This window comes from Aspergillus eucalypticola (assembly GCF_003184535.1).
Source record: "Aspergillus eucalypticola CBS 122712 chromosome Unknown BO83scaffold_8, whole genome shotgun sequence".
NCBI classification, from domain to species: domain Eukaryota; kingdom Fungi; phylum Ascomycota; class Eurotiomycetes; order Eurotiales; family Aspergillaceae; genus Aspergillus; species Aspergillus eucalypticola.
In genome coordinates this window covers 596,092-621,165 of record NW_020290282.1, presented here as the reverse complement: position 1 = coordinate 621,165, position 25,074 = coordinate 596,092, and the positions used below count along the sequence as shown (strand labels likewise).

Sequence of the window (25,074 nt, the reverse complement as noted above, 5' to 3'; positions counted from 1 at the left end):
CTTGTTTACAGCTTACAGTTTAGAGCTTCGCTGCGATTACGCTACCGCCGTCCAGAGTGATAGTCGCTCCATTCACATACGAGCCGGCGCGGCTGCTCAAGAACAAGCACGCACCTGCAACATCCTCCGGGGTACCAATCCGACCCAAAGGAATACTTGCCTCGATTGTCTCCCGATGCGCTTCCAAGGTGGCAGCCATCATCTTGCTCTCGAATGGGCCACAGGCCAAGGAGTTTGATCTGCGGGTAGTGCCGGGTCAGCCCAAGCGCCGTCGATAAGCGATCATATGGGAGTTACACGTACGTGATGTTCCGTCTTCCAAGGTGGTGTGCCAAAACACGACTCAAATGGTGCAATCCAGCTTTACTGGCACTGTAGGCAAAGGTTTCCAGAGCTGGAACCCTTATGCCATCAACACTACCGATGTTGATAATGCGAGCCGGGTCACCTGATGAGCCGGCTTTCTCCAGAAGAGGGGTGAGAAGCTTGGTAAGGTCGAACACACGATGAAGGTTGAGGGTGAGAACTCGTGTCCATGCAGACGAAGGGTATTCATCATACGGGGCACCCCAGTTGGAACCCGAGTTGTTGACAAGAACGTGCAGCTCTGGAAATGTGTTAAGCTAGAGTACTTGGCACACCCCTCTCCCCAAGGAGCAGCACTCTAGGGGCTAGACTTACTACTCTCACGCTTAGCAATTTCTTCGGCCAATCTCTTGACTTCCTCTTCTTTATAGAAATCGGCAGGGATAGCATAGGCCTTGCCCGTGCCAAGTGCATTGAGCTCGTTTACAGCTTTATCGCAAGACTTGGCGTCTCGCGACGAGATATAGACAGTGGCGCCATTCTTTACGAAACCTTCTGAGATCATCCGACCGATTCCTTTGGCGCCACCAGTGACCAGCACGACTTTGCCCTAATCGCATGGTTAGATCTTCAGCTTAGCTGTACAGGCCGAGTCCTCTATCCTGCATCTCCGCAGTACGCACCTTGACGTCGAACAACTTTTGAACGTCCATGATGATGGTCTGTGTGGTAAATATCGTACTTGAAAGCCAGAGAAGATCGAAGAAGTCAGTTTCATAAATGGATGACCGATTGCAAGAAACTCAGTCAGCCGCACGTGTGAGGTCTGGACGGAGACGCTGATCTACCCCTTATAGATATTACCTTTACCGCCTGGGGATAATGGGGATACCCGAACAACCGGGGATCACTCTACAGTGTCACAAAAGATACCGAGGCAGGGCGGAACGGAAGAACAATGTTGCAGTGCTTCTGGAGTGATTAGTAGTGGCTTGCATAGCATGTCAGTGGCAATGGCCAGCACGAGTTTGATCAGTACAGAGTACAGTAATCATAAAGCTGGTAGAGACACATGAGGCAGCTCTCATCATTGCCAGTATCTTATCTCCTCTCGATGGTCGTTCAATGTAGCCGAAGAGCGACCAAGGAACTTGATGCCTTAGGCATGAACACCGAAGGGCCGATCGGGTGATCCAGAAAAAGTCACGACAGGCTTTGGCGGGGCTGAGCTTCATCCCACTCGTGCATGTCCAGCATTGAACTTCCTACTCTGTCACGATACCCTTGTTTGTATTTTTGCATAGCTGCCCTTCGCGTTCATTCAACATATTGATTCTCGACATTCTTCTAGAGTCATTCATAGAGTTTCAGTTGGACCAGCACATCCCCCGTTTTCCAGGATGGAGGAGCTACAAGCTAAACACCGCAAGGAACAAAAAGATCTCCAGGCTCGAATCACTCAGAAGAAGAAGTCCGCCACGAAGAAGACCCGCAAAGGAGTTAACGATGATTGCGAGAGGCTTCAAAGAGAGCTCTCTGAGCGGCAACAAGCTGAAATCGCGCAACTAAACGGCGAATCAGACCAGCCTGTGGATGGCATCGAAGACCTCAGTTTGAACGAATCAAGCGAAGGGGACCGAAACGCTGATGAGGCTGGTGACTCGCCCGATCAGCAAAATGCAGATACCCCGTCGGAGACAACGACATCATCGCCTCAAAGCTCTACCCCCGCTACCCCGCAGCCCTCCGGTCCTCGTCCCAAGAAGCCCAATCGTCAGAAGGCCAGATTAGCACGTCGTGCCGCGGAACAAGCAGCGCAATCGGCGATTGCTGCGGAGGAGGCTGCAAACCAGACCGATCATCGTGGAAATGAGAAAGAGGTCATGGAGGGCGTGTTCAAGCGCTTACAGTTGAAGGAGGTTGACATAAACCCGGATGGACACTGTCTGTTCTCTGCCATCGCATGCCAATTGGACGAGCAAGGCATCGGTCTGAAACCTGACCCGAAGAGGATGATCCTTCAGCCTCCAACTCAATCTCGCATTGATACCGTGGCCTCGCCTAAGCATGACGGGTATCGGGCGGTTAGAGCTGTGGCGGCAGATTTCATCAGCGATCACCAGGACGACTTTGCACCATTCATGGAGGAGCCTCTGGACCAATATACCAGGAAAGTCAAACTGACAGCCGAATGGGGCGGACAACTGGAATTGCAAGCGATCTCCAGGGCATATGGCGTCGAGATCAATGTCATCCAAGGCGATGGGAGAATCGAAAAGATTGAACCGGGTGATGTCGAAGAGCCAGGCGACGAAGAGGGAAGCAAGCGGGTCATCTGGTTGGCTTACTACAGACACACATACGGACTCGGGGAGCATTACAACGCACTCTCCAAACATACATAGAGAAGCGTATAAAACAAAAAAAGTCAATCAAAGATTAGGCTATTGACCAATCAAGGCAGTGACTCCCATCCCGGCGATACTTCATCTACCGCGGATATGGCCTTACCGGCGGCGCCAGATCGATACACGGTCTTGAACCTCCCCATTGACATCCTTGCCCACCTCATGTGTTCGGGCAGGCTGCCAATAAGCCACACGTTCCAGTCCTCGCTCACTTGGCTCACGGAGAGGGTCTCCTCTGCATCGACCCTGGGCATCATAAGAGACCTTCTCTCCCGGGTGGCTGAGATGCTCCATGTAAGCCTCCGAGGAAAGACCAAACGGAGGGCCCGGGAGCGATGGGTCCTTGTGCCTTGGGTATTCCAAGCAGATCAAGTTCCCATGTGGCGAAGGGGCTAATAGCTGAGTATGCCGGAGCGCCCAGTCAGGTCGCATGGACGGGCTCAACGCGCAAAAGAACTACACACGAAATCAGTAATCATTCATCTAGAGAACCACCCGTAGACCGTCGCCTCCTCTAGCGACATCATAAAACTCACCGTATAATCATAAATCAAATCAAAAGAATTCAACCCCAGTCCCAACCCCTCCAACCAATCATCCTTGAAGAAGTCTCCCTGCACGAACACCACCTTTCCCCTACCAACCTCCTCATCTCTCACGGGATACTTAGCACTAGTAGTACTCTCCTCCTCCTCCCGCCTACACGCCTCAACCGCCGTAGCACTATACTCCAACCCATACGCATCATACCCGAAACTCGCCAACAGAAGCACATCCACTCCCCTTCCACAGCCCGGGACTAGCGCTTTCTTGCGGTACTTCTTCCCCTGCGCGTCCGTGGCGATGGCATTGCCAATTGTACCTTGACGCTGCGTCAGGGTATCTTCTAAAGCTGGATTCGGGGTGCCCTTGTCCCAGGGAGGAGTGGGGTTTGCGTTCCAGATTTCGGCCCAGCCGTCGACGTATTTCTCGCCGGGGTATTTGGCGAGCGTGTTGTGGACGGATTGTTGGGCTGCTGTCAGGGTGGGGTGGTCGGCCATGGTGGATTGATGATGGATGCTAGGTATGAAAATAGGTACTAGTAGGTACTTTGGATGTACGAGGTCAGTAGGTGGTGAGTTATGTTGTCATTCTAGTTGGGTTTGTATTTCTGGAACTGTCTATGAGGCTGGTTGGCTTTCTGGCTCGGACGTGGGGCAAGTTGAGTGAGCCGGCGGGTCGTGCTGGAGTGTATCCACTGGGCTGGAGGGAGGGTTTTGTCGTCCATAGATAGCTGTTGCTTGGAGATAGACTTGGATGTTGCAGATGTACTGTCAATATGGATAGCTACGTTTATTATACTGTTCAGGCTGCTTGAGTGACATCGTTGCTGCTTGGGGGTTTCCCGAAAGAGGGGGTTTTCCTAGATCTCATAGTAATACCCTTTGACATGCCTAGTTGGTCATTAGGAAAGACGGTCCATAGAGCGATAGTCGGAGCAACGTGAATTTGAAGGAAGCAATCGATATCTGACTGCAAGAGAGGATATTGCGAAAGTATTGCGCTGGAATAGTGTCACGGGTGCTTTACTTCTCCCCGACATGACGATCAATACCATATAGAGGACCCCGAGAGCCCTTATCAAGGAGCAATCTAGCTAGATCACACCATTGATGTCAATTATCGTTTACTTACGGTTATACTCTCGAGCCTCAAAGACTGAGCACCTGTGATATTGTGTGCCATGTGCATTCGGATGTTCATACTGTTTTCCTTCCTGTTCCTCATGCTATGAGTCCCCACTACCGAGCGGGACATTTAACGTCCGGCTATCTAGCGAGGCTTGACCTCGGCAAAGCACCGATTAGTGCCAAATCAGGGACGGAAATGACCGCCATCGGATGGGACGGCACCAGTTGGTTGGTCTCTGACTGGCTGGCCTTGAATTTGGCTTTGCCCCCTAGAGTATGGAGGGAGGGTTAGATGCTGCTTGATTCATGGGCTTAGCACACTGACGGGGTACCTGGTCATTGATTATGGAACAAACTACACAGATTTCAGACAGGATTTTGCAACCAAAAGGGTTTGACTGCGGTATGCATACTGGCGCCTTGCGTATGTAGCGGTGTACTACGTGCTGCTTGCCAGTTTCAGCTAGATGGTGTTATTATCTGGATTGTTGGGATTTTGAATTGCGGCCAGAGATACGATCGTAGAATAGAGAAAATAAAGCTGTAGTGAAAAGATAAGAAACCGGGAAATTTACCCTGCAGCCCGTGCAGGATCTATATCCTTTGTAAGCAGAATCGATCTATCAAGGATTCCTGGATTGTCGAGATCCAATGGCAGGTGCAACCCAGAGCAAGTGGGGAAGGCACATACAGTTTCCTGCCCGATTAGGACGAACCAACCCCGGCTGATACAAACTAAATCATGAGCAAAGACGCACCCCAGTCTTCCTCCTCTTCTTTCTTACTCCAAACTTGATCTTTTCCAACTGTTTTATCTGGCCGACCAGCTCGTCTCCCACTCTCCCTCACCACTATTCACGTCTATACTTACGACTTATTGACAGTCTATGATGTTACTCAGCTTTTATACTTCGTCTTAACAGTTTGTCACTGGCCTTGCCGGCAAGGCAAGTTAGCGCATGCTACTTTCACTTTATCACATGCATGATATTCTAGTCTGTCCCGACCTCTTGGTGTGTCCCTTGTGAAACGAGCCCTATCGTGCTGCTTGGACTGTTAGCCTCTCGTATGGAAAAGCAATACGGAAAGGAAGATGGCGACAGCAACAAATGGTATCCCTGATGCCGACTTGGTGCAGATTTCCCCAGCTGGTCATACTCACCCTGAAGCAATACGATCTAATGATGAGATGATCGACGAGAAGTGCGACCCTGACTCCATATCTCAAGGCTCTGACGACTCTCCCGTGATAGAAGGCAAAGATGAGGAATCACATGTTCGCACTACCTTTTCAGAGGAAGAGAAAGAGGGTCCGATAGTGGTACCTAGATTGAAACGAAGGGGACTTTTCGGTCAGCTCTCGTTGCTGGCTGAAGTTGAGAACCCCAAGGTATATCCGCGGAAGACCAAATGGTTTATCACATTCGTGGTAGCAGTGGCAGGAGCCGCAGCTCCAATGGGTAGCTCAATCTTCTTTCGTAAGTCGTCCATCTCTCCAGTCGTGGCTCCATTTGGTCGTGTCCTTACATGGATGCCAGCCTCCCTTTCCCAAGTATCAATGGAACTGGGAACCTCAACAACCATAACAAATTTATCAATCTCCCTATACATGCTTAGTATGTCGATCTTCCCACTGTGGTGGTCATCTTTTAGCGAAAGATTGGGACGACGAACGATATACCTCGTTTCCTTCAGCCTCTTCGTCGTTTTCAACTCTCTCTGCGCCATCTCTAGTTCAATAGCTATGCTCATTGTACTGCGAATGTTGAGTGGTGGTGCATCTGCATCAGTTCAGGCTGTTGGTGCAGGAACTATTGCGGACCTTTGGGACCCCCAAGAAAGGGGACGTGCTATGAATATCTTCTATCTCGGTCCGCTATGTGGACCTCTGTTAGCCCCAATTGTAGGAGGTGCTTTAGCTGAACGCTGGGGATGGCGAAGTACGCTTTGGTTTCTGGCCGCCTATGGAGGGCTCACCGTGGTTTTCATCTTTTTTGCCCTTCCAGAAACACTGGCAAACACGAAACTCCAGACACAGGAGGCAAATATCGAGCAAGAGGAAACTATTAGGCGTCAAGTGAGTCGAGTATCCTCTCGACAAGTCGTTCAGTTCACCACTAGGTGGTTGAAGGTCCTCAAGATGGTGTTTCTTGACCCTTTGAAGATCATTCTTTACCTGCGCTATCCTCCCGTTCTACTAACTGTATACTACGCAAGTATCACTTTTGGATCTCTTTATGTGCTAAATGTCAGTGTTGAGCATACATTCAGCGCTAGTCCATATAATTTCAGTACAATCATCGTTGGCCTGCTTTATATACCCAACTCGCTCGGATATGTTGTTGCTAGCACCTTCGGAGGCCGTTGGATGGATAGCATCATGCAACGGGAGGCAAAGAAAGCCAAAAGATACGACGAACATGGAAACTTGATCTATCGTCCCGAAGACCGGATGCGTGAGAATGCCTGGCTTGGCGCCATGCTCTACCCTGCTGGACTGATCTGGTATGGATGGTGCGCGGATCGAGGCGTGTTTTGGCTAGCACCGGTATGTTTCTTGGATGTCTGACACGCAGGGTTTCACACATCTGCTGATGCTTATCCCCTCTGCTTCATGCACTTCATGGCATCTTACTGACAAGTTTGTGTAGATGATTGCCAATTTCTTCTTCGGCGTCGGATCAATGCTCATTTTCGGCATGGCAACGACCATGCTGACAGAGTTCATGCCCAAGAAATCCTCTGCAGGTGTCGCACTAAACAATTTCATGCGAAATATCTTCTCCTGCGTGGGCTCAGTTGTCACCGCCCCAATCATCGATGCCATTGGCAATGGATGGCTGTTCACCATTCTCGGACTGGTCGCGTTTGCAAGCAGCTCCGTCCTCTTCGTGATGAAAGTTTACGGGCCTCGATGGAGGAAATCGATGGATGCTCTGAGAACATGACGTCCTTTATGACCAGTCTCGGTCATTGGTACGCTGCGTTGGGTGCCAACCACTGTTACTTGGGTCTAGACCCTATTGGTAAGTGTCGTGTTTTGTCAAGATCATCATAGACGGTTGCATAAAGTATTTCCTTGGCTTTCTGTCTCGGGGTATCTGCCGGGTTCCTTTTCTTTCTCGAACTATCACGCCTGGTGGTACTAGGAGTCAAGTCCGCGTCGTTATGACAGGTGGAAGTGGCCTCAAATTCGCCAGAGAACGGTTACGTCTTGAGGATACCCAAAACTGCATAATTGTTTATTTTTAGACTTGATGAAGCCCAAGTGAGGCCAGATGCCTCCTGCTAGGCTGTGGCGAACGACAGCTATCGCCTGGTTCGAAGGACAATAGAGCGTTGAGGTCCAGATCAATAGAATACCCAAGTCAATAACTAATTGGATGAATTTGGGGTAGTGTCGATTCTGAGCCCGTGCATTGTTTCATAATAGGTCCCAGTGTCAATGTCACTGCCAACAGTGGTTACCCAAGCATGCGCAGACCAAGGCGAGTGTAGTAGATTCTGATAGCTCTCACGCTTCTAGTGATCCTATTCTAGCATCTCACACGGTGATTGGCAGCCAGAACTTTGACAGCACAGGCTGACCAGGTAAGCGCTCAAGCACAAAGTACGCGTATGGTTTAGACGGCAATTTTACCTGACGGGGCCACAGATGGGGGTTTAGCGGATGGAATGGACCAGCAATTCGCACCGCCGGGACGAAGCGGAAACATGCATAAGCGGTACCACCAGATGGATGGATTAAACATCAAGGCTATGGGTCAGGGATGGTGGTGAAATCCAGCGGGGAGGCAGCCATATCCGGCCCGTTGCATGTTCCAGCGTGGGATGACACCGAAAGTATCGACTAGGGTTTCGGTGGTGGCCAGCAAATGGATTGCCGGAGACAGAAAGAAAGCACCCCATGATGGCAAGATTATTAAACTTGCATAGAGAGAGAATGTCATTCTGTCGGACCTGGCATCTGCTATTGTGTGACCATCATCTCTTTGGGCGTCCGTCCGCTACGTGTAGATAGTAGTCTATACTGGGTACCTTACTATACGTTACTTAGGTCAGATCTGCGGGCGATCTCGACCTGAACCTGACAGATTTACGCTGTGCTGGCAATAGAAAGATCTAGTAAATAAATGACACGCACATAACGATCTCGGGTATCTGGCTGAGTATCTGAGATGATGGGTTAAGGCAGTTGCGATGGCAATAGATAGATGAGGGGGTTGTTGACGTGGAGGGTGTTTATGCCAGAGGGAGAAGACATCGGTGCTGGCTGATTGGGATGATTGGAAATTGGGGTTTGTATAGACCCGAGCGGGGGAGCCCATCAAAACACAACACTGTCTGCGCAAGCTGCAATGCTGGGCAGCTTGCCTGATGGGCAGGTAGCCAAGGGAGAAATGGAGGGTCTCGGAGGAATGGGGTTAGTTAGCATCACGATTTAGTGTGCTCCGTAGCTTGCAGCCATGTCCATCCATCTACTCACTAATGACGCCTCCTTCAACGGGCCTGGATGGGGGCGGGCGTGCACTGGTAGCCACTCACCGGCTGCCAGAACAGCAATGCGCCTCACTTATCGGTGGATGCGACGAGTCCGGCTTCTTTTCTTGCCCACCGCCCATGATCTGGACCTTCCTCGGAATTATTGATTCAATCTCTCGATTATTACTCGGAAGTAATCGCGATGCGAATTTGGGATGACAGACCTTCCCATCGTGGATCGGGAAAATGTCATCGGGATTGGAGACACGATGGACAATTCCTTTACTTCCCATCTTCATAGTGCCTGAGAAAAATTGACCTCTTGTTGAATGAGATCATGAATAGTCAAGGCACTTGAAATGAAACAAATTGAAACCCGATCGAAAGAAATTCCCACTATTCCTGGTTGGGCGGTCCAGTGATCTGCGGCTGCTGAATTGTCCGGTGGAGTTTCGAATCCGGCTTCACTTTCCCTCCTCCCCTCCCTCTCTTTCCTTTCCTCACCATTCCGCCAGGCATTTGTTTTTCCATTGACCCTTCTGGCTTGCTTCGTTTTGGCTTCGATGGTTCTTCATCAGTACCAGAAGTACGAATTGACCAGGGTTCTGGAGATCTTCATCGCCCCCCTCTCTCGCGACCAGCTTTCCCTCACCCCCCTTGTCATCTCGGTGATGGGGAGTGATGCTGTTGTCGATGATTGATCGCCTTTACCCACCGAACGGTGCACAGTCACAACAGTAATCCCTACCCATGGCCATAACATTCGCACCCTAGTTACACCCAACCATCCCTAGCTTTTTTTCTTCCCTGGCCAGGGACCCAGTCTCGCTACTCACGGACCATGCGTCTAATTTACTACTATTGCTGCACCAGCCGTTGGGCATGAATGATTATGATACTGGTGCTCCGGCTATGTTGATGAGGTACACTCGACAGGTCGGAGTAACCATGGGCAGCGCCCTTTTCACTTTCGATGGCTTCTTTTTTTTTGTCGCCTTTCATTGCCCCGGATGCCGGCATGATTGGCTGTATTAGAGTGTTCACTCATTGGGCCTAAGATCAATCATTTGACCTTGCATGCTCAAGGCGCAGGTCTCTATCGACCCTCCGATTGCTTTTTCCTCTCCCACTGGATTTACGATCCCGTACAAAGTACTTGCAGGGCATTGGCTAACCACGATACTTTTGAACTATCTATGCAATACTTCTGCCCGCAAGAGGCCAAATAAACAAAAGGAATTGACACCAGATGGTGAAAAAAAAATTTAAATTACGAAAACACTTGTGATGGAGCTGTGGCACCACCCCCACCACACTAATGACACACCCTACGGAGCACCCAATTCCCTGTGGTGTTGCTATCCTATCTGGACCACAATTGCCCATCCACTCCCCGCCGCCACCTGCTTGCTAGTTGCGACTGCATGCTTCTGCTGCAGATGGTGCTCCGCCGGTTATCCCCTTGCCCCAGTGATGCTTCCGGAAGAAGACCCTCTTTCTATGTCCATCCGGGAGGGATGGGGCCCATGAGACGTGGCCCAATGATACGAGTTGCCGTCGGGCAGTTCGTTCATGACGTCCCCAGCCCCAAGCCCGAGCCATTCCTGGACAGTGACCCATTGCACTGGATAGCGAATGCACTACTATACGTCGCCTCGTCTTCGTCCTCGAAAAGGAACCACAATGTTGTTGGCGGACCATCGGGCCTATGCCCTTTTTGCCCTTTGCGTTTCCAACCTCTCATACCCCAGCGTTTGCTTAACCCAGCAATTACACAGCACCCCTCGTTTCGCGTTCCTTTTTCTTGCGTTGCCCCTATTTTTGGGTTTTCTTCATTCGCCTTCCCCCCTGTCTTCTGCGCCTTGTCTAGACATTCGACAGGCATATGTCATATTTCCTTCAATAGATTTATATCCGCTTGTTACTCCCGTTTCACAAAGAGGTCATCAGAGACCCAAGAAACGCCACTGATCCGATGCCATGGGTAAAAAAGGAAACAACAAGAAAAAGAAGAACAACAACAACAATAATAATAAGCAAAGGCTCCCCGTAAACGACAATCAACTGTCCAAAGAGCAAACCCCCTCTCCCGATCCCACCCCAGAGGCACCCGTTGATGTCGGAGAAAATGGAGCAACGCCCGGTCCAGTATGCACAACTTCCCAAGTTTGAGTACCAGACTTTCGAGCGTCACTATCAGACCTTCGACCGTCAAACTTTTAGCTTTTCATATTACCCTGTCAATACTGCATCTACGGATCATCTGACGCCGCCTAAGGATCAGGACAATAACAACAACCCCGTCGAACCAGATAATGCCCCGGCCGCCGAGACTACCCCTACAGAAGGATCCGATAGTGCCCCTGCCGATGGTGGCTCAACATCTCCCGAGTCTGAAGGTATGTTGGACCTGCCTGTGATACTACCTTCTGGCCTGAGACACTTGTTACCATGTTACCTCACGTGACATTTATCATCTTATACTTCCTTGTACTAAGCTTCACCAGGTGCCACCGAAGCAACAACGCCTCCACCAGAGGCTGAAGAGACCTCCCACGATACGACTGCTGAAACAAAAGAGGAAGGCGAGAGTCCCCCTCCTGAAGCAGACGAGTCCACCCCACCGCCGGAAGATAGTCCTCCCAGTGATCAACCTGTTGAGGATGCACCCAAAGACATAGAACCGGAACCAGTCGATGCAGACGCTGCACCGGCGGATGTAGATGATACATCGCCCGAGGAGAACACTGAAGCCCCCAGCAATGGTACGCCTGATGTTGATATCAGTTCCCAAAGTCAGCTGACCTTACACATAGAGGATGACTTCATAGAAGGTGATCCTCCTACAGAACATGATAATGTCGAAGCCGAAAAAGAAGAAACCGAACAACAAGCGGCTGAAGACACCAAGCCCGATGATGAATCGCCGGCGAAACCAACGACGGCCGATTTGATCGACGCTGATAAGGACGGGGAGAACGCAACAGAACAGCCACCGGCAGAGAGTCAAGAGGGCGAGGCTGAGCCCCCTGCTGAGCCCCCTAGCAACGACGAGGGCACCGAAGCCAACAGCGGCGATGCATCGCCCGAAGAACCGGCTGCAGACGCGGAGGCCCAGGAGCATGAGGCTGAAGCACAACCCGAGCCTGCGCCAGAATCCACGGAAACCCCTGTCGCCCCAGAAGGACAGGAGAATCAAACTTCAGAGGAACAACCTAGTCCCGAAACCACAGAAACTGTGGATGGAGCACCAGCAGACGAGGGAACGCCAGAGTCGACAGAAGATTTAGCGGCGGACAATGCCACCGTTGAACCCGAAGCAGAGCCAGCAAATGCAACTGAAGAGGCACCGGAAGAACCGGCCGCTCCCCCCGAAGAGTCACCTGAAGGGTCCGTACAGCCTGAAACAACCGATGAGGCCTCAGCAGAAGTTGAATCCGGCGAAGCGCCAGCCGAGGAGTCTACCGAATCACCTGTCGCTGAAGAAGATTCTGCTGAGACACCTACCGAGACACCCGTCGAGACACCTGCTGAGGAAGCCGTTGTCATGGAAGAACCCGCCGGAGAGAGTGTTGCAGAAGAACCTCCGGCTGAAGAGCCCACCGCGGATGATACAGCAGACGTACCGGCTGAGGAAACTACAGAAGCAGCAGAACCTGCATCCGAACCCGCCGCGGAGGAGGCAGTAAACGTGGAGGTGCCTCCTGAGGAAGCCGCGACTTCGGAGTCAGTCGAAGAGCCTACCAATGAAACTCCAGCGGCAGCGGAGACTACTCCGGAACCAGCAAGCGAGGATGAACCGGTAGATGCTCAAGAGCCAGCTGACGAAAAGCCGACCGAGGAAGTAGTTGCAGAGGAGTCTCCCGCGGAGGCCGCAGCAGAGGAAGTCCCGGCCGCTGAGGCCGCAGTCGAAGAAGCGACTCCGAACGAAGATGCCGAGGGTGCCGCACCGGAATCTGAGGAGTCTCCTGCTGATCTCGCCGCTGAAGATGCGCCAACAGAAGAGCCAGTTCATGTCGAAGAACCCGAGCAAGTAACACAAGAAGCGGCCCCTGGAGAGACACCATCGACTGAGGAAGTGCCAGCAGAAGAGGGTGTCGGTGAAGTTCCTGAAGAAGCTCCCGCCGAAGAGCCGGCCACAGAAGCGGTGCCCGAAGAATCCGCTCCTGCAGAAGAAGCTATCGCTGAAGAACCTGCAGCTGAAGAACCTCCAGCCCCAGATGAGACACCTCCTGAACCTGCGCTTGAGGAGAATGTCCCGGCTGAAAAGTCTGCTCCAGTAGAGGAGGCTGTTGAAGAGGAAGTTGCTGCTGAGGAGTCTATCGCCGACGAGCCCGCGATTGAGGAACCTGCTGCTGCCAATGAACCTGAAGCTGAGGCTACCGTTGAAGAATCAGTACTGGCTGAGGATCCTGCACCCATCGAAGAAGCTGTCGAGGTGCCCGCCACCGAGGAACCCGCCGCCGAGGAGCCCGCCGCCGAGGAGCCTATCACTGAAGAGCCCGCTCCGGCCGAAGAGCCTGCCCCAGTTAATGAGACTGTTGAGGAACCCGCTGTCGAGGAACCTGCCGCCACGGAGGAGCCCGCACCGGTCGAAGAAGAGCCAGCTTCGGTTGAAGAACCTGCTCCCGAGGAGAACACTACCGCTGAAGCACAACCGCCAGCAGAAGAGACTTCATCTGTGGAAGAGGTTCCCGCTGAAAGAGCTGTTGATGATCCCGCTCCAGCGGAAGAACCCGCTCCAGTAGATGAGCCTGCCGCGGGGCAGGAGCCTGAAGTGGAAGAAGCTACCCCTGCTGAAGAAACCGCTGTGGTCGAAGAACCTGCTACAGTGGAAGAGGCTATTCCTGCTGTAAATGAGCCTGCCCCGGTGGAGGAGCCTGAAGAGCCTGCTCCAGCGGAAGAAGCTACACCTGCGGTGGAGGAACCTGCTGCTGTAGAAGAGCCCGTTGCGGAGGAGGCTGCTGCGGAAGCCGCCGCCCCGTCTGAAGAGCCTGCTGCTGTGGAGGAACCTGCTGCTGTGGAGGAACCTGCCGCTGTGGAGGAACCTGCCGCTGTGGAGGAACCTGCCGCTGTGGAAGAGCCTGCCGCCGTGGAACCTGCCGCCATGGAGGAACCTGCTGCTGCAGAAGAGCTCGTTGCGGAAGAGGCTGATGTGGCAGTCGCCGCCCCGGCTGAAGAGCCTGCTGCCAGGTCAGAGCCCGCTCCTGCTCAAGAGCAGCCTGCCGCTGAAGACCCCGCTCCTGTTGAAGTACCCGCAGAAGATCCTGCACCTGCTGACGAACCCGGTTCAGTCAATGGACCAGGACCGGCAGAAGATACAGCTCCTGCTGAGAGAGCCGTTCCTATCGAGGCATCAGAAGTCGCAGCACCCCCGCCGGAAGAACAGGGCGAAAGCGAAGGATATGAAGCAGATCCGAGCTCAGAGCCGTCAGAAGAAACCGAGGCTAACGGTTCTTCAAGGGGTGAAATTCTAGGCGGAGCCATAGCCGGGGCCACAGCCGCCGCCGCCGTCACCGCAGCAGTCCACCGTAAAGATTCACAAAGGAAGCACAGAAGATCACCCGACGCTGACTATGATCGGAAGGAGTCTAGGAGCTCGTCTGATGGTCATCGCTCACAAAGGCGAAAGGGTGAGCGTATTAGTATCATGGGTCGATGGGCGCAAGCTTTACAGGACTCCAAGAAGATGCACGAAGAGAAGCAGAAGCAAAAGATTCAGGTCATCGAGAAAGAGCGTCGCTCTTCGGACCGTGGAAGTGAGAGGGAAAAGGACAGGCAGCGGGAGCGTGACCGGGATCGCGACGAGCGGAAACGGGAACGGGAACGAGAGTACGAACGCCAACGTGAGCTCGAGCGTGAGCGCGAGCGCGAGCAAAGACGGCAAGAACGCGCGCGCAGACAACAAGAACAAGAGCGTCTGCAACAAGACCAAGAGCGCAAACAACAAGAGCGTGAGCGCAGACACCGAGAACGCGAACGCGAGCGCGAACAACGTGAACAACTTGAACGGGAGCGGGAGCAAGAACACGCAAGGCGCTCTGAGCGAAGCGCAAGATCAAGGAACTTGGAACAATCCGAACGTTCTTTGAGCGGTAAAGAGAGCGCACCCACCAGGTCACACCCACGGTCAGATCACTCTGGAAGTCAGGACCGCGAGCGCAAGAGCAGCTCGTCGTCGCGCCACACCCAATCTACAGAACCCAAGCCTCGCTTCTTCTTGAAGTATATGGAGGGTCAGTCAGACACCAATGGCCCACTTCTGAAGATCAACGCTGCCAAGGCCTCCGCTAACGTCTACAAAGATCGTGAGAGAAGGTCATCCTCCCACCAGAGTCAACGTCAGTCGCAAGAAGGCAAGAGCAGCAGTGAGCGCTCAAGTCGACCACGTCCCGAGGACGACGAAGAAGCTCGAGCTTGGCGTGAAGCTCGCAGAGAGCGCAAGAGGATGGAGATGGAGCAGGAAGCAAGGGCAGGGGAGGAACCCGAGCAACGTCGTCCTCACCGTAGTAGCGGAGAACATCGCCATCGTCATCACAGACATCGACGCGAGCCGTCTCCTCCACCCAGTGGACCATCCAAGCTGAAGACTCTCTTGGGTGCGATTGCTGCTCACTGATAATAGACTTGCTTGGGAAACGAACACTCATTCTTCGCTTTCTACCTTCCTCTCTGTCAGCTCGATGTATATATTTATTCTTTGTTTTCTTTTGTCCATTTTGACTTGCAGTTTCTTTTGCGCAGCAGATTCACAGCATGCATGCATCAGCGGGAATAGCATATGGTTCGGGGTGCTTGTGACCTTTTTATGAAAGCATTTTAGCCTATTTCGGTTCTATTCTCATGTATCTTACGTTTGATGTATGTTGCATGCAATTGATGAATGCGATGATAAATATGACTATCTTTTCTCTATGTGGACTTATATTTTACGTCTAATGTTTTCTTCTCTTCTCTTCTCCTTTGAAAAGTGCTATTTCTGCGATGGAGCGTATGGTAATTAGCGGGGGGTTCTTTTTTTCTACTCTTGTTCCTCTCATCTTATGGGATTCTAAGCGCGCTGTGGAATATCTCTAAATCAAATTTATTTAGGCTGCATTAGCACATTCTAGGATACGTATCGTCTCAGCTCGTAACAAGGAGGTTCTGAACTACCGGAGTAAGGCTTCACAAGGCTGGAATCGCCATTCCATCACCTCTCAAGTCGCTTCCAGCACTGTACACCAGCTTCCCATCATCATAGTGACAACGAATGATCTGTCCACGGCCGAACATGCCCCTCTTCCATCCAGTCAGAACCTCGACCTGATGGCCCAGCTTCTTCAGGCCCTCAACCGCAGCATCGCTGACGCCTTCCTCCACATAGACTGTTCTGTCGATGGGCTTTCCCTCATCGGCGTTCCCAGCAGAGATACAGATTCTAGGTGAATCTAGTGCAGCTTGAGGGTGATAATTGAACGCAAGCATATTGAGGAGGACCTGGACGTGACCTTGAGGCTGCATAAAGCCACCCATCACACCATATACCGAGTGGAGAGATCCATCGGAGACGTTGGTGATTAATGCTGGGATAATGGTGTGGTAAGGTCGCTTGCGCGGAGCCAGTGCGTTCGGATGCCCTGGGGTCAGCGAAAAGTTGGCACCCCGGTTTTGGAGGGTGAATCCACATCCCTTGGGTATGATACATGTTCCGAATCCACCATAGTTGCTGTTGATGAAGGAGATACCGTTTCCTTCTTTGTCTGTCACTGCAAAGTATACTGTATCACAGTGGTTGTGGGCTGGACTGCCATGGTCAAGGATATCGGACGCCTTATCAGGGTTGAAGAGTTTGGCACGTTCCGCGAGATATTCGCGGGATATAAGTTCCTTGCTTGGAACCTTTTCCACATCGGGATCGGTGACCCACCAGGACGCATCGGCAAATGCAATGCGAAGGCTTTCAATGATTGCGTGTAGATATTCGGCGGAGTTGTGCTGTGCCTCAGTGAACTTTGGGATCTTTCCTGTGCGCTCTAGTTCCTCGAGGATACCCAAGGCCATGAGAGCCACGATACCCTGTCCGTTTGGTGGATGCTCCCATATCTCCACTCCCTGGTTAGCCTCGCCGGTTGTACCGGCGGCCTGCTTCTCGACGATATCCTGACCGGTGAATTTGAGGGAGATGGCTTCTGTTTCCTGGCTTCCGGTTTCGGCGTGGAATTTCAGGTCTTCCAGGGTGATATAGCCTCCCAGGTCCTGGACGACTTTGACAAGTTCTTCTGCAACACGTCCTTCGTAGAAGCCCTTCTTTCCCTCCGCGGCAAGCGTTCGGAATGTCTGGGCCAGTGTGGGGTTTCTCAGGATTTCTCCGGGGAGAGGGCTCCGAACACCGTTTTCAGCGTTCGGGTCAGACTTGAGCATCTCGTGGTAGTTTGGCGATGCTGCGCGAATCAGATGCTCGCTTTCGTGCCACTGCAGAGAGTCAGCTTGTTGTATAAGTCGGACGAAGAGAACGGTGTGCTTACAAAGAAAGATGCCAGCTCTGAGACAGGAAAGCCTTCCTCACCAAGTTCGATAGCAGGACGCAAGATCTGCTCCAGAGAGAGTTTTCCACTACCAAACTTTTCCACAGTATCAACCCACCCTGCCGCTGCACCGGGAGTAGACACAGCGAGGACGCTGGTCATGGGTATTTTTCCAGACTCATCTGGGCCAAGGTTCAGATCCTTCCTGACCTTTTCGAGGGTCGCATTGGCAGGATAGCGACCAGAGCCGTTCAGTGAATGGACTTTCTTCGTTTTGGCATCATAAAAGAGGCAGAACATGTCTCCACCGATGCCTGTGGATGAGGGCTCTGTGATATTCAATGCCGCAGCTAGTAGACACATTTCTCTTAGTTTCATCTTCCCTCAAAAGTCACTTATTCTACTGACCGACAGCTACAGCAGCATCCTTTTACCAAAGTCAGCATTTAAATCTCAGAAGATGGCGGGGGTTCCTCAAGAACGTACGGCGGCATTGCCTCCTTCACTCAGGATTCTGTGGCCTGCGGCGGCTGCCAATGGCTGAGTACACGTTACAATTCCTTTTGTGCTATGCACAGTACTTCTCCGGCTCGCGAAAGGGACAAAATCGGGGTTGAGCCGAGAATAGACAGCTTTGGAGTTCAATGGCATCTTGATGACGTGACGGGGGTGTGTCTGCGATGCGGGAGGGATCTCGCGAAGGAAGGTTGAGCAGAAAGTCAAGTAGTAGAGAAGGAGGAAGAAACACGAGACAAGAAGTATATTTGTCCTAAGGATTCGGCTAAGGGATACGATAGAGGCGATCAGTTATCCTCGGAAAATGCCCCGACTTCCCCGATAAGATAGAAAGAATGACTCCAACTGCCTGGTGGGGTAAGATGAGTCTCGCCCCTCCTTTTGGCCGCCGTGGAGGGAGATGCTCGAGTCCATCCTTAGGCGTAGAGGTACCATCCACGGCCAATTGAGTTGATAAAACATAGAAGATGTATTACAGAGTTCTGACTATAATGGTGCCACCTTCATTCTCTTCATTGAGACTAATATTGCAATAGAAAGTGGAAGAAGCGAGAAGCCGAGCAAATGCGGAGGAGCGGAGAAGAGAGAGAGAGAGATGCACCTTCCCGAAGAGGAAAGGCGTAACACCTGACTGGCGGCCGACGCGTGACCCCAACAAGGCATGACGTTGGGAGAAATCGATGCAACCAACATCGTTCCCGATCTATCTCTTCCACGAGGCGTGTTGGATATGACTCGTCTGCCTCGAATATAATAAGGACCGCCCTGAAGGCTTCGGTTCCACGTTGGGATTCCCCATCTGACCCAGCCAAATCGCCCACGGGTTCTCGATCGCCGAGACGAACCACTGCTGTTGATCTTCAGGACCCGCGCCGAATACGGAGCGGAGCTGGATGTTTCCCTGCCGTATCATCCCACTGTAGCCTTCAACAGGCTTCTAGTGCTTCTTTGGACGTTTGATATACTTATAATGGCCCAACTAGACTGATCTGGCTTGCCTGTCTTACTTCTAGTGCTCAATACTTGTTGCTCGTTCATTCAGTTTGCTGCCGGTTAGCAAGCCTCTTCGGAACCTGTGCATCTCTTTCCCCTCCGCCTGTGCCATAAATACTTCCCTCGAACAGGATGGTGGTTTTCATAGACTTCGACGACGATGCGCTTAGCCCGCATCATATCTCGGGTCCCTCCAATCCCTTCCTACATCCCTACATAGAACCCAAAAAGCCTGGGTTATCCGAACTATTACCTGTCAAACCGGACGAGCCGCATCGTGCAGCGGATGTATCCGCGGACAGTGATCGCTCCGCAGACCCGTTACACAGCATTTCTCCCATCTCTAAAGCGCCACAACAAAATCCAAATCGGAATGCTTTCTCAGCTGCTCTGAGCTGCTATCCGTATGAGACACTTTGAACCAGGCCGCTCCAGTGTCTGGTTCGGTATGGTGTGCTGACTGCGGATACAGGATTATCAAAGCAATTGCTCGCTCGGTGGATCTGAATACTCTACACGCCCTTTCACGAACATGTCGTCAATTCCACGCCAACCTGTCTCCCTATCGCCCGCAGCTGGTTAAGCAGACCTTGCGTTGTGAGAATGAGTATATCGAAACACTATCGGACATGTTGAACAGCGGAGCTTGCATTCCCGACAGCGTCAAGTCGGTTATGCGTTTGCTCAGCCAGAATGCCAGAAGTTCCGGACGCCTGACCAGTGGCAAAATCTCTAAATGCGCCCGAGATATGGTGGCCGAATGCCGTCGATGTTCCAAGGTTGTGTGCCGGGTGAGTCTGCTCCACCAAGCTCTGTGTCGTCCCATTCCAATACTGATACTTGTACCATGTAGAATTGCGTTATCAAGCCTCCATCCAGCCACATGCTCAAACACCGCATTCGTCGTCTCTGCACCACTTGTCGTACGGCCCCTCTGAATGAGCTTATCGAGCAACCCTACGAACATGCTCATCCACAGAAAATCTACACACATGCGCCTTCACACCCTCCTCAGTCCATAATCTCGGCATTCCAACGTACGCCTTGCTCCTGCGATGATGCTATATGGCTTTGTCATCAATGCGGACACCAAGTACGCAGCAGCGATACCACCTACCGACGGGTATGGACATGGCGCACTCGTTATAGTACCTATCTTGGTGGCCTCGGCACTGGGATTGGAGAAGGCTGCCAAGGCGTCAAGTGCGGTAGAGGAGAGGATTGCCTTGCAGCCCAAGAAATTGAGCTAGAAGTAGAATGCGAAGCGGACGAAGCCTCAGGGAGCCCCCCTGACTATGGTCGCTACTATGAACATCGCCACAGCCAGAGTCCTCCACGACACCACAATCACGCCCATGACGGCTGGGAGCATCGTGAGGAAGAAGAACCGGGCTACTTTCGACAGGAGATTATCGGCATCGGAGGCCGCGTCAAACACAAGGCGAAAAAACGAGTCACGGTGGGTGCTTGCGTAGTAGAGCATGAAGATGAGCGTGAAACAGGCGAGTATCTTACTAGAGAGGAGCGGGGACAGCATAGAAGCTGGTGCGGATGGTGTTGGAGAGTCATTCCGGCCAGGGATGAGCTGTGGGGTGTTAAATGACTTTACGAACGTTAGATAGATGAAGTAATTGCCAAGGGCTTATGTAGCGAACTTGCCTGGTAGGCGAAGACAGGATGTGAACGCGACTTGGTATCCTGGATATTTCAAAGTTTTCTGGCTGAGATTCAGTCTCATCTAGCGAGATAACAGCAGGTAATTTGATGGCTTGATCATTATGTCTAGCAGCAGTCAACAGTGGATATTTCCTAGAATCATGAATATCAGCATCTCCCAGATTATTCTGAGCAGAGTATCTTTGCCAGTGTCATTGTCAAGAATCTCATGTACTACACAGTGAAAGGCTTGCCAACAATTCAAAACAATTCAGAGTCTTCTGAAACCAAACCCCAGTTCTTCAAACCAAGTTACCTAACCAGAATAAATCATTCGGAACAATATCAGACGAACTAACAGATGGATAATCAGGAGAATTATGAGAAAGATTATCGGAAGTAAGGTGTAAAATAGATAGGTCTTGCAGCAAGAAGTGAAGTCTATACTAGTATACAAACACGTTTCTATAAGGAAAAGAGCAAAACATTGGACAAGGTTGCATAGGAAAGAACAAACAAAATATAAAGAAAACATCATTGGCTCAGATAAAACATCAAGGCACAACAAAAGAAGAAACCATCAAGCTAGCATAACTCAATAAGTATAACATGACATATGGACAATCAGTGCACGTTGCGAAATAAGAAAGCCACACAGCATGGGTATATAATCAATCATGAAGATCCCAAATGGACGCCATCCAGTAGCCGGGTAGCCAAATTGCAAACCAGGGCTTTTTTCTCCAGAACAAAGGAAATATGTGCAGATAGACAAAGGAAATGATAACAAGGATGGATAAACAGATCAATAATGGGATGAGGCCACCAGTTTCTTTGGTGGCTCGTTCCCATGGCCTCATGGGCCTGGTAATGCCAACGTCAATGCGTGGCGGCATTAATGTCGTATTATGGTTCATTTGAACGGTGCGAGACCGGCTTGACGGTGATGCTGCGTGGTTCTCTTCTTCTCGTGCAGTCGCATTATTCTCGGTCCGCACAAATTAGAAGTACCAGAGATATGCATACATATCACTGCGTGTCGTCCAAAGGGGGGCGAGTATTAGCGTATCAGTCGTATTGGAACGTGGCTCATAAGCCCTAATTAGGCACCGGCCTGTCGTCGGTGGTGAATAGATGAAAATCATCACCGCCTGTTGGCTTTGTTGTTGCTCATATCGCCCATGACTTCCAGTTCATTGCGGGTGGGTATGAGGCGGGGGGGAGGACATGTTCCTCGTAGGTCAGGCTTGGGCTCGCTGACCAGCTGGGCGATGGATAATGGCAGTGGATAGACTGCAATAAGGAATTAGCGAACATATTATGGTGGATGTCTCTCTGATTGACATACCGGATGAAGGAGGCTTTCGGTGAGAGGAAGGGGCATCATGCTTAGGGACGGAAGGCTGGTGTCTGGCTGTTCCCAGCAGCGCATATTCGACTGCATGGACATTGGCGAGGAAGTCAGGTCGGGTTCCATGAGGCTCTCGGGATACGGTTCAGCGACCGTAACCGGTGTGGAGACGACAGACGAACGGGAGTGAGAGTGCACTGAAAGGGAAGTGCCATCCGAGAGAGGAGACGGGCACGTTTCCGGGGTAGCGTAGTACCGACTGTCTTCTACGGACTCGTGAATCTGATGGGGGCCTTGGTACAAAGGAGTCTGGTGTCCAGATGTAATTTCGACACTATTCCACATCAAGCCGCAGTCATTGGAGAGGTCTGGGTGGATGGCAGGCGCCACGAGGGCACCAACCGACATGGCATTGTGCGGTTGGGTAACGGCCAAGTACGGTGTTTGAGTTGAGGGCATAGACGTGGTGGCAGGGACATAAGGCTCAGAGATGAGGGGAGTTCGGCTCTGCTGGTGCCATTGGGCAGTCCTGTCCATCTGTGCTTCCAATTCGCTGGAGGTAATCGTCAGTAAAGGTGACAAGCAAGCCTTTATGGCAGGAAGTACTTACTGTCTTTCCATGTGGCGGGCGAGAAGGTCAGGGCGGTGGAATGCCTTTTTGCAGTGGCTGTGGGTACAGCGGAATAGGGCTTCAGGGTTGTGGTTCAGCTCATGGCGTCTGCAAGATTTGGTTAGCATACCAATAAGGCAAGATTATTGCGACACAAGTGCAACGGCTTACCTTCGGTGCTCGGCTCTGGTGAAGACCTGAATTGAAGGGTCAGCTTGGTTCCAGGTCTGTGCGACAGCATCCTCGTGGTACCAACCTTGTTGCAGCCTGGGTATTCGCAAGCATGCACACGCTTTCCCTTCTTCGCTTTGCTGATGCGATGCGTAGTTGGAGTGTAGGTGATAGGAAGAGGGATCTCCGACTGAGTAGTGCTTCGACGCATTGTTCAAGTTTGTCTGCCTGCTTGGTGTATCTGAAGGTGTTCTAGAAGGTATCGGATGTTGTTGTAGCAGGAGTAGGATTGAGAGTAGTTGTAGTTGTTTGAGGTTTGAGTTGTTGGAGTTTGAAGGATGAAGAGGCAGGAAGAGGCTTTGATCTTATAGAGTTGGTTGTGATGGAGTGAAGATAGACAGGATTCAGATTGGCGAGTGAGCGATTGATATAGGATTTGGTTCCTGAAGGAGGCTATCCCCTGATCATTCTGTAACAGACCCAGAACTTGTCAGGAACGGGATAGACATGTGGTAAGTGTGGAGATTGGGGGTTAGAGTGGGAGGTGGGCTGTGATGCAGCTATACTAACAGAATTGGGGAACAGACCAGGGTGAGATCAGAACGGAGGAGGCAGGGAAAATGCCTCGCATCTGCAGGCCGGATTGGGGCAGTGAGATTAAGATGGGGAAAGAAAAATAAAAGAAGAAGTAAAGTGACGATCTGAAACGGGCGGAATGGTGGCGGAGAGGCTGTCAGGGTGGATAGTCTAGAGGGAGCAAAGCAAAAGTGATATAGAAGCACCACTGGATGAGGCTAGACCTGGGTTGAACCACTAACTACTACTTAATTACTTAACTTGGTATTTTTTTGTCCTTCCCGAGCGATCGCCGGGGAAAGCGAAGGTGGGAAATGATTTGGAAGCATAGTAACAAAATAGTAAATAGAATAAATTGGAAAATTAAATGTAATATTATGGTAATATGAAAAAATTCATTAGAGTAAATCGAAATCGTGCAGATAATAATAATAACAACAATAATAATAATAATAAGAGTAATCAGAGATAAAAATAAATACGACAATGCGATTATCGTCCAATCTCCTTCAAGTTCTGCACCAAGGGAGGGAAAGAAAAAAAAAAAAATGTACCTAAGGCAGGTAAGCGAGAGAGCCAGTGCACTGCAGTTTGATGATCAGTTTGTAGGGTGATCACAGCAAGCAACCACTCAGGACTAGCCCTGCTACCATGGCTATGTTAGACTTAGACTACTACTTTGACTTCCACCAGGTCAGATGGAGACGGAACCGTGAATCCGCTCTCCCCAGCGAGGCTAACCGACGCTGCCAGTGTGTCTTTACAAAAAGTGGGAATCAGAAAGTAAAATGGATCCATTCCTGTCATCTCTTTCCCGATCAGGATTTTTCAGTTCAATTTTATTGATCCGGTAGGGAAAGAAAATAAGATAAAATAAAATAAACAGTCAGACAAGACCAAATAGGAAGAAAAGAAAGAGAGAAAAAGCGGCAGGGCGTTTTTGTCATACTCACTTGGCAGGAACGATGGGTTTCCCTCTTTAGGCTTGGTTAAATCCATCGTTACTATGGGGCCCGTTGGGCGAACGGGCAAATGACAGCCGCCATGAGGCCAACATCCCTTTCCCCTTCAAGCGACTACTTGACTAGCAAGTCCTGGTGGTGTTGCGGCTGAGGCACACTGCAGATTGGAGTTGAAGAAGAACCTTTCCTGTATCGTCGAATTTTCTCGGCAGGAAAATAGGACAAAAAAAGAAAAGAAAAGAAAACATCTAATTTACCCTGTTCGTCAATTCATGTACTAACTGACTGATCAAGCGAATACTCATACTACAACGGCTCCGTTTGTTGTTGGTTTTTCTACTACCAGACTCCACTTGCATAAGCTGAGCCATGGTTTTCCCGATCTCCAGTCCCGGCCGGTACGAGAAAATTAGAAAAGGGAAAGTTAGGCTTCTCCGGGTAACTCTGCCAGAGGCACACTCCCTCGCTCACTCACGAGAAAAACAAATTAATTAGCGGAACCGGACTCTTCATACTCGTGCGAAGGAGAAAGGAGACGGACGGGATCACGGAGACGGATATGGAGAAAAGAGGGGGGAAAGAAAGGGGTACCCCACTCCTGGGCAACAATACCCTGTGCACATGGCTCAGGATTCGATCCCAGTCGATCCCGTCAGCTATGAAGATACGAGTCATACATTGCATTATGGAAAGCTGATGGGTTCGGATGATGGCCGTTGTGGTCCGGTGTGGTGTAGTGTAGGAGATGTGTTGTAGCTACTTACTTGTTTCCCACCTATACTACTCCCTACTATACTGCCCAAACAGATGGCACCATCAAGAGGTTGGCAAGCTAAGACCGCCAACCACATGGCTATTCCTTCCCC

General features: G+C 51.1%; 8 protein-coding genes across 8 annotated transcripts; 4 read left to right on the top strand and 4 right to left on the bottom strand.

Annotated features, from left to right (window-relative positions):
* Positions 1 to 19: 19 nt before the first annotated feature.
* Positions 20 to 1,019, bottom strand: BO83DRAFT_309547 (short chain dehydrogenase/reductase family; the record flags this gene model as incomplete). Its single annotated transcript, XM_025527400.1, has 4 exons — positions 20 to 239; positions 304 to 607; positions 691 to 916; positions 990 to 1,019. 4 exons carry the CDS (start codon positions 1,017 to 1,019, stop codon positions 20 to 22), a joined length of 780 nt encoding a protein of 259 aa, XP_025389707.1.
* Positions 1,020 to 1,541: 522 nt separating this feature from the next.
* Positions 1,542 to 2,762, top strand: BO83DRAFT_237712 (deubiquitinase OTU2). The gene has a single exon (XM_025526943.1). It carries the CDS (start codon positions 1,707 to 1,709, stop codon positions 2,709 to 2,711), a length of 1,005 nt encoding a protein of 334 aa, XP_025389706.1. The 5' UTR covers positions 1,542 to 1,706; the 3' UTR covers positions 2,712 to 2,762.
* A 51-nt stretch (positions 2,763 to 2,813) lies between these two features.
* On the bottom strand, positions 2,814 to 3,754 carry BO83DRAFT_425635 (putative thiol methyltransferase; the record flags this gene model as incomplete). The annotated part of the gene is made up of 2 exons (XM_025535219.1): positions 2,814 to 3,170; positions 3,251 to 3,754. 2 exons carry the CDS (start codon positions 3,752 to 3,754, stop codon positions 2,814 to 2,816), a joined length of 861 nt encoding a protein of 286 aa, XP_025389705.1.
* A 1,723-nt stretch (positions 3,755 to 5,477) lies between these two features.
* On the top strand, positions 5,478 to 7,332 carry BO83DRAFT_397562 (MFS transporter; the record flags this gene model as incomplete). The annotated part of the gene is made up of 3 exons (XM_025533194.1): positions 5,478 to 5,862; positions 5,923 to 6,932; positions 7,036 to 7,332. 3 exons carry the CDS (start codon positions 5,478 to 5,480, stop codon positions 7,330 to 7,332), a joined length of 1,692 nt encoding a protein of 563 aa, XP_025389704.1.
* A 3,662-nt stretch (positions 7,333 to 10,994) lies between these two features.
* Positions 10,995 to 15,485, top strand: BO83DRAFT_387372 (PE repeat family protein; the record flags this gene model as incomplete). Its single annotated transcript, XM_025532710.1, has 2 exons — positions 10,995 to 11,265; positions 11,374 to 15,485. 2 exons carry the CDS (start codon positions 10,995 to 10,997, stop codon positions 15,483 to 15,485), a joined length of 4,383 nt encoding a protein of 1,460 aa, XP_025389703.1.
* A 548-nt stretch (positions 15,486 to 16,033) lies between these two features.
* Positions 16,034 to 18,024, bottom strand: BO83DRAFT_425632 (gamma-glutamyltransferase family protein; the record flags this gene model as incomplete). The annotated part of the gene is made up of 4 exons (XM_025535218.1): positions 16,034 to 17,320; positions 17,374 to 17,723; positions 17,782 to 17,800; positions 17,860 to 18,024. 4 exons carry the CDS (start codon positions 18,022 to 18,024, stop codon positions 16,034 to 16,036), a joined length of 1,821 nt encoding a protein of 606 aa, XP_025389702.1.
* Positions 18,025 to 19,014: 990 nt separating this feature from the next.
* Positions 19,015 to 20,729, top strand: BO83DRAFT_357970 (uncharacterized protein; the record flags this gene model as incomplete). The annotated part of the gene is made up of 3 exons (XM_025529281.1): positions 19,015 to 19,286; positions 19,355 to 19,673; positions 19,736 to 20,729. 3 exons carry the CDS (start codon positions 19,015 to 19,017, stop codon positions 20,483 to 20,485), a joined length of 1,341 nt encoding a protein of 446 aa, XP_025389701.1. The 3' UTR covers positions 20,486 to 20,729.
* Positions 20,730 to 21,581: 852 nt separating this feature from the next.
* On the bottom strand, positions 21,582 to 23,009 carry BO83DRAFT_237535 (C2H2 finger domain protein). The gene is made up of 5 exons (XM_025526942.1): positions 22,756 to 23,009; positions 22,671 to 22,696; positions 22,500 to 22,607; positions 21,887 to 22,442; positions 21,582 to 21,831 (listed from the first exon to the last, which is right to left on the bottom strand). Exons 1-5 carry the CDS (start codon positions 22,879 to 22,881, stop codon positions 21,709 to 21,711), a joined length of 939 nt encoding a protein of 312 aa, XP_025389700.1. The 5' UTR covers positions 22,882 to 23,009; the 3' UTR covers positions 21,582 to 21,708.
* Between the last annotated feature and the right edge of the window lie 2,065 nt (positions 23,010 to 25,074).

What these genes read in the sequence shown, in the direction of transcription:
- BO83DRAFT_237712 (XM_025526943.1), top strand. Translation starts at nt 1,707, where the DNA reads ATGGAGGAGCTACAAGCTAAACACCGCAAGGAACAAAAAGATCTCCAG.
- BO83DRAFT_237535 (XM_025526942.1), bottom strand. Translation starts at nt 22,881, where the DNA reads ATGCGTCGAAGCACTACTCAGTCGGAGATCCCTCTTCCTATCACCTAC. An exon ending in AATACCCAGGCTGCAACAAG is followed by an intron (nt 22,697 to 22,755) that starts GTTGGTACCACG and finishes CCTTCAATTCAG; the next exon opens with GTCTTCACCAGAGCCGAGCA. An exon ending in GCCCGCCACATGGAAAGACA is followed by an intron (nt 22,443 to 22,499) that starts GTAAGTACTTCC and finishes GATTACCTCCAG; the next exon opens with CGAATTGGAAGCACAGATGG.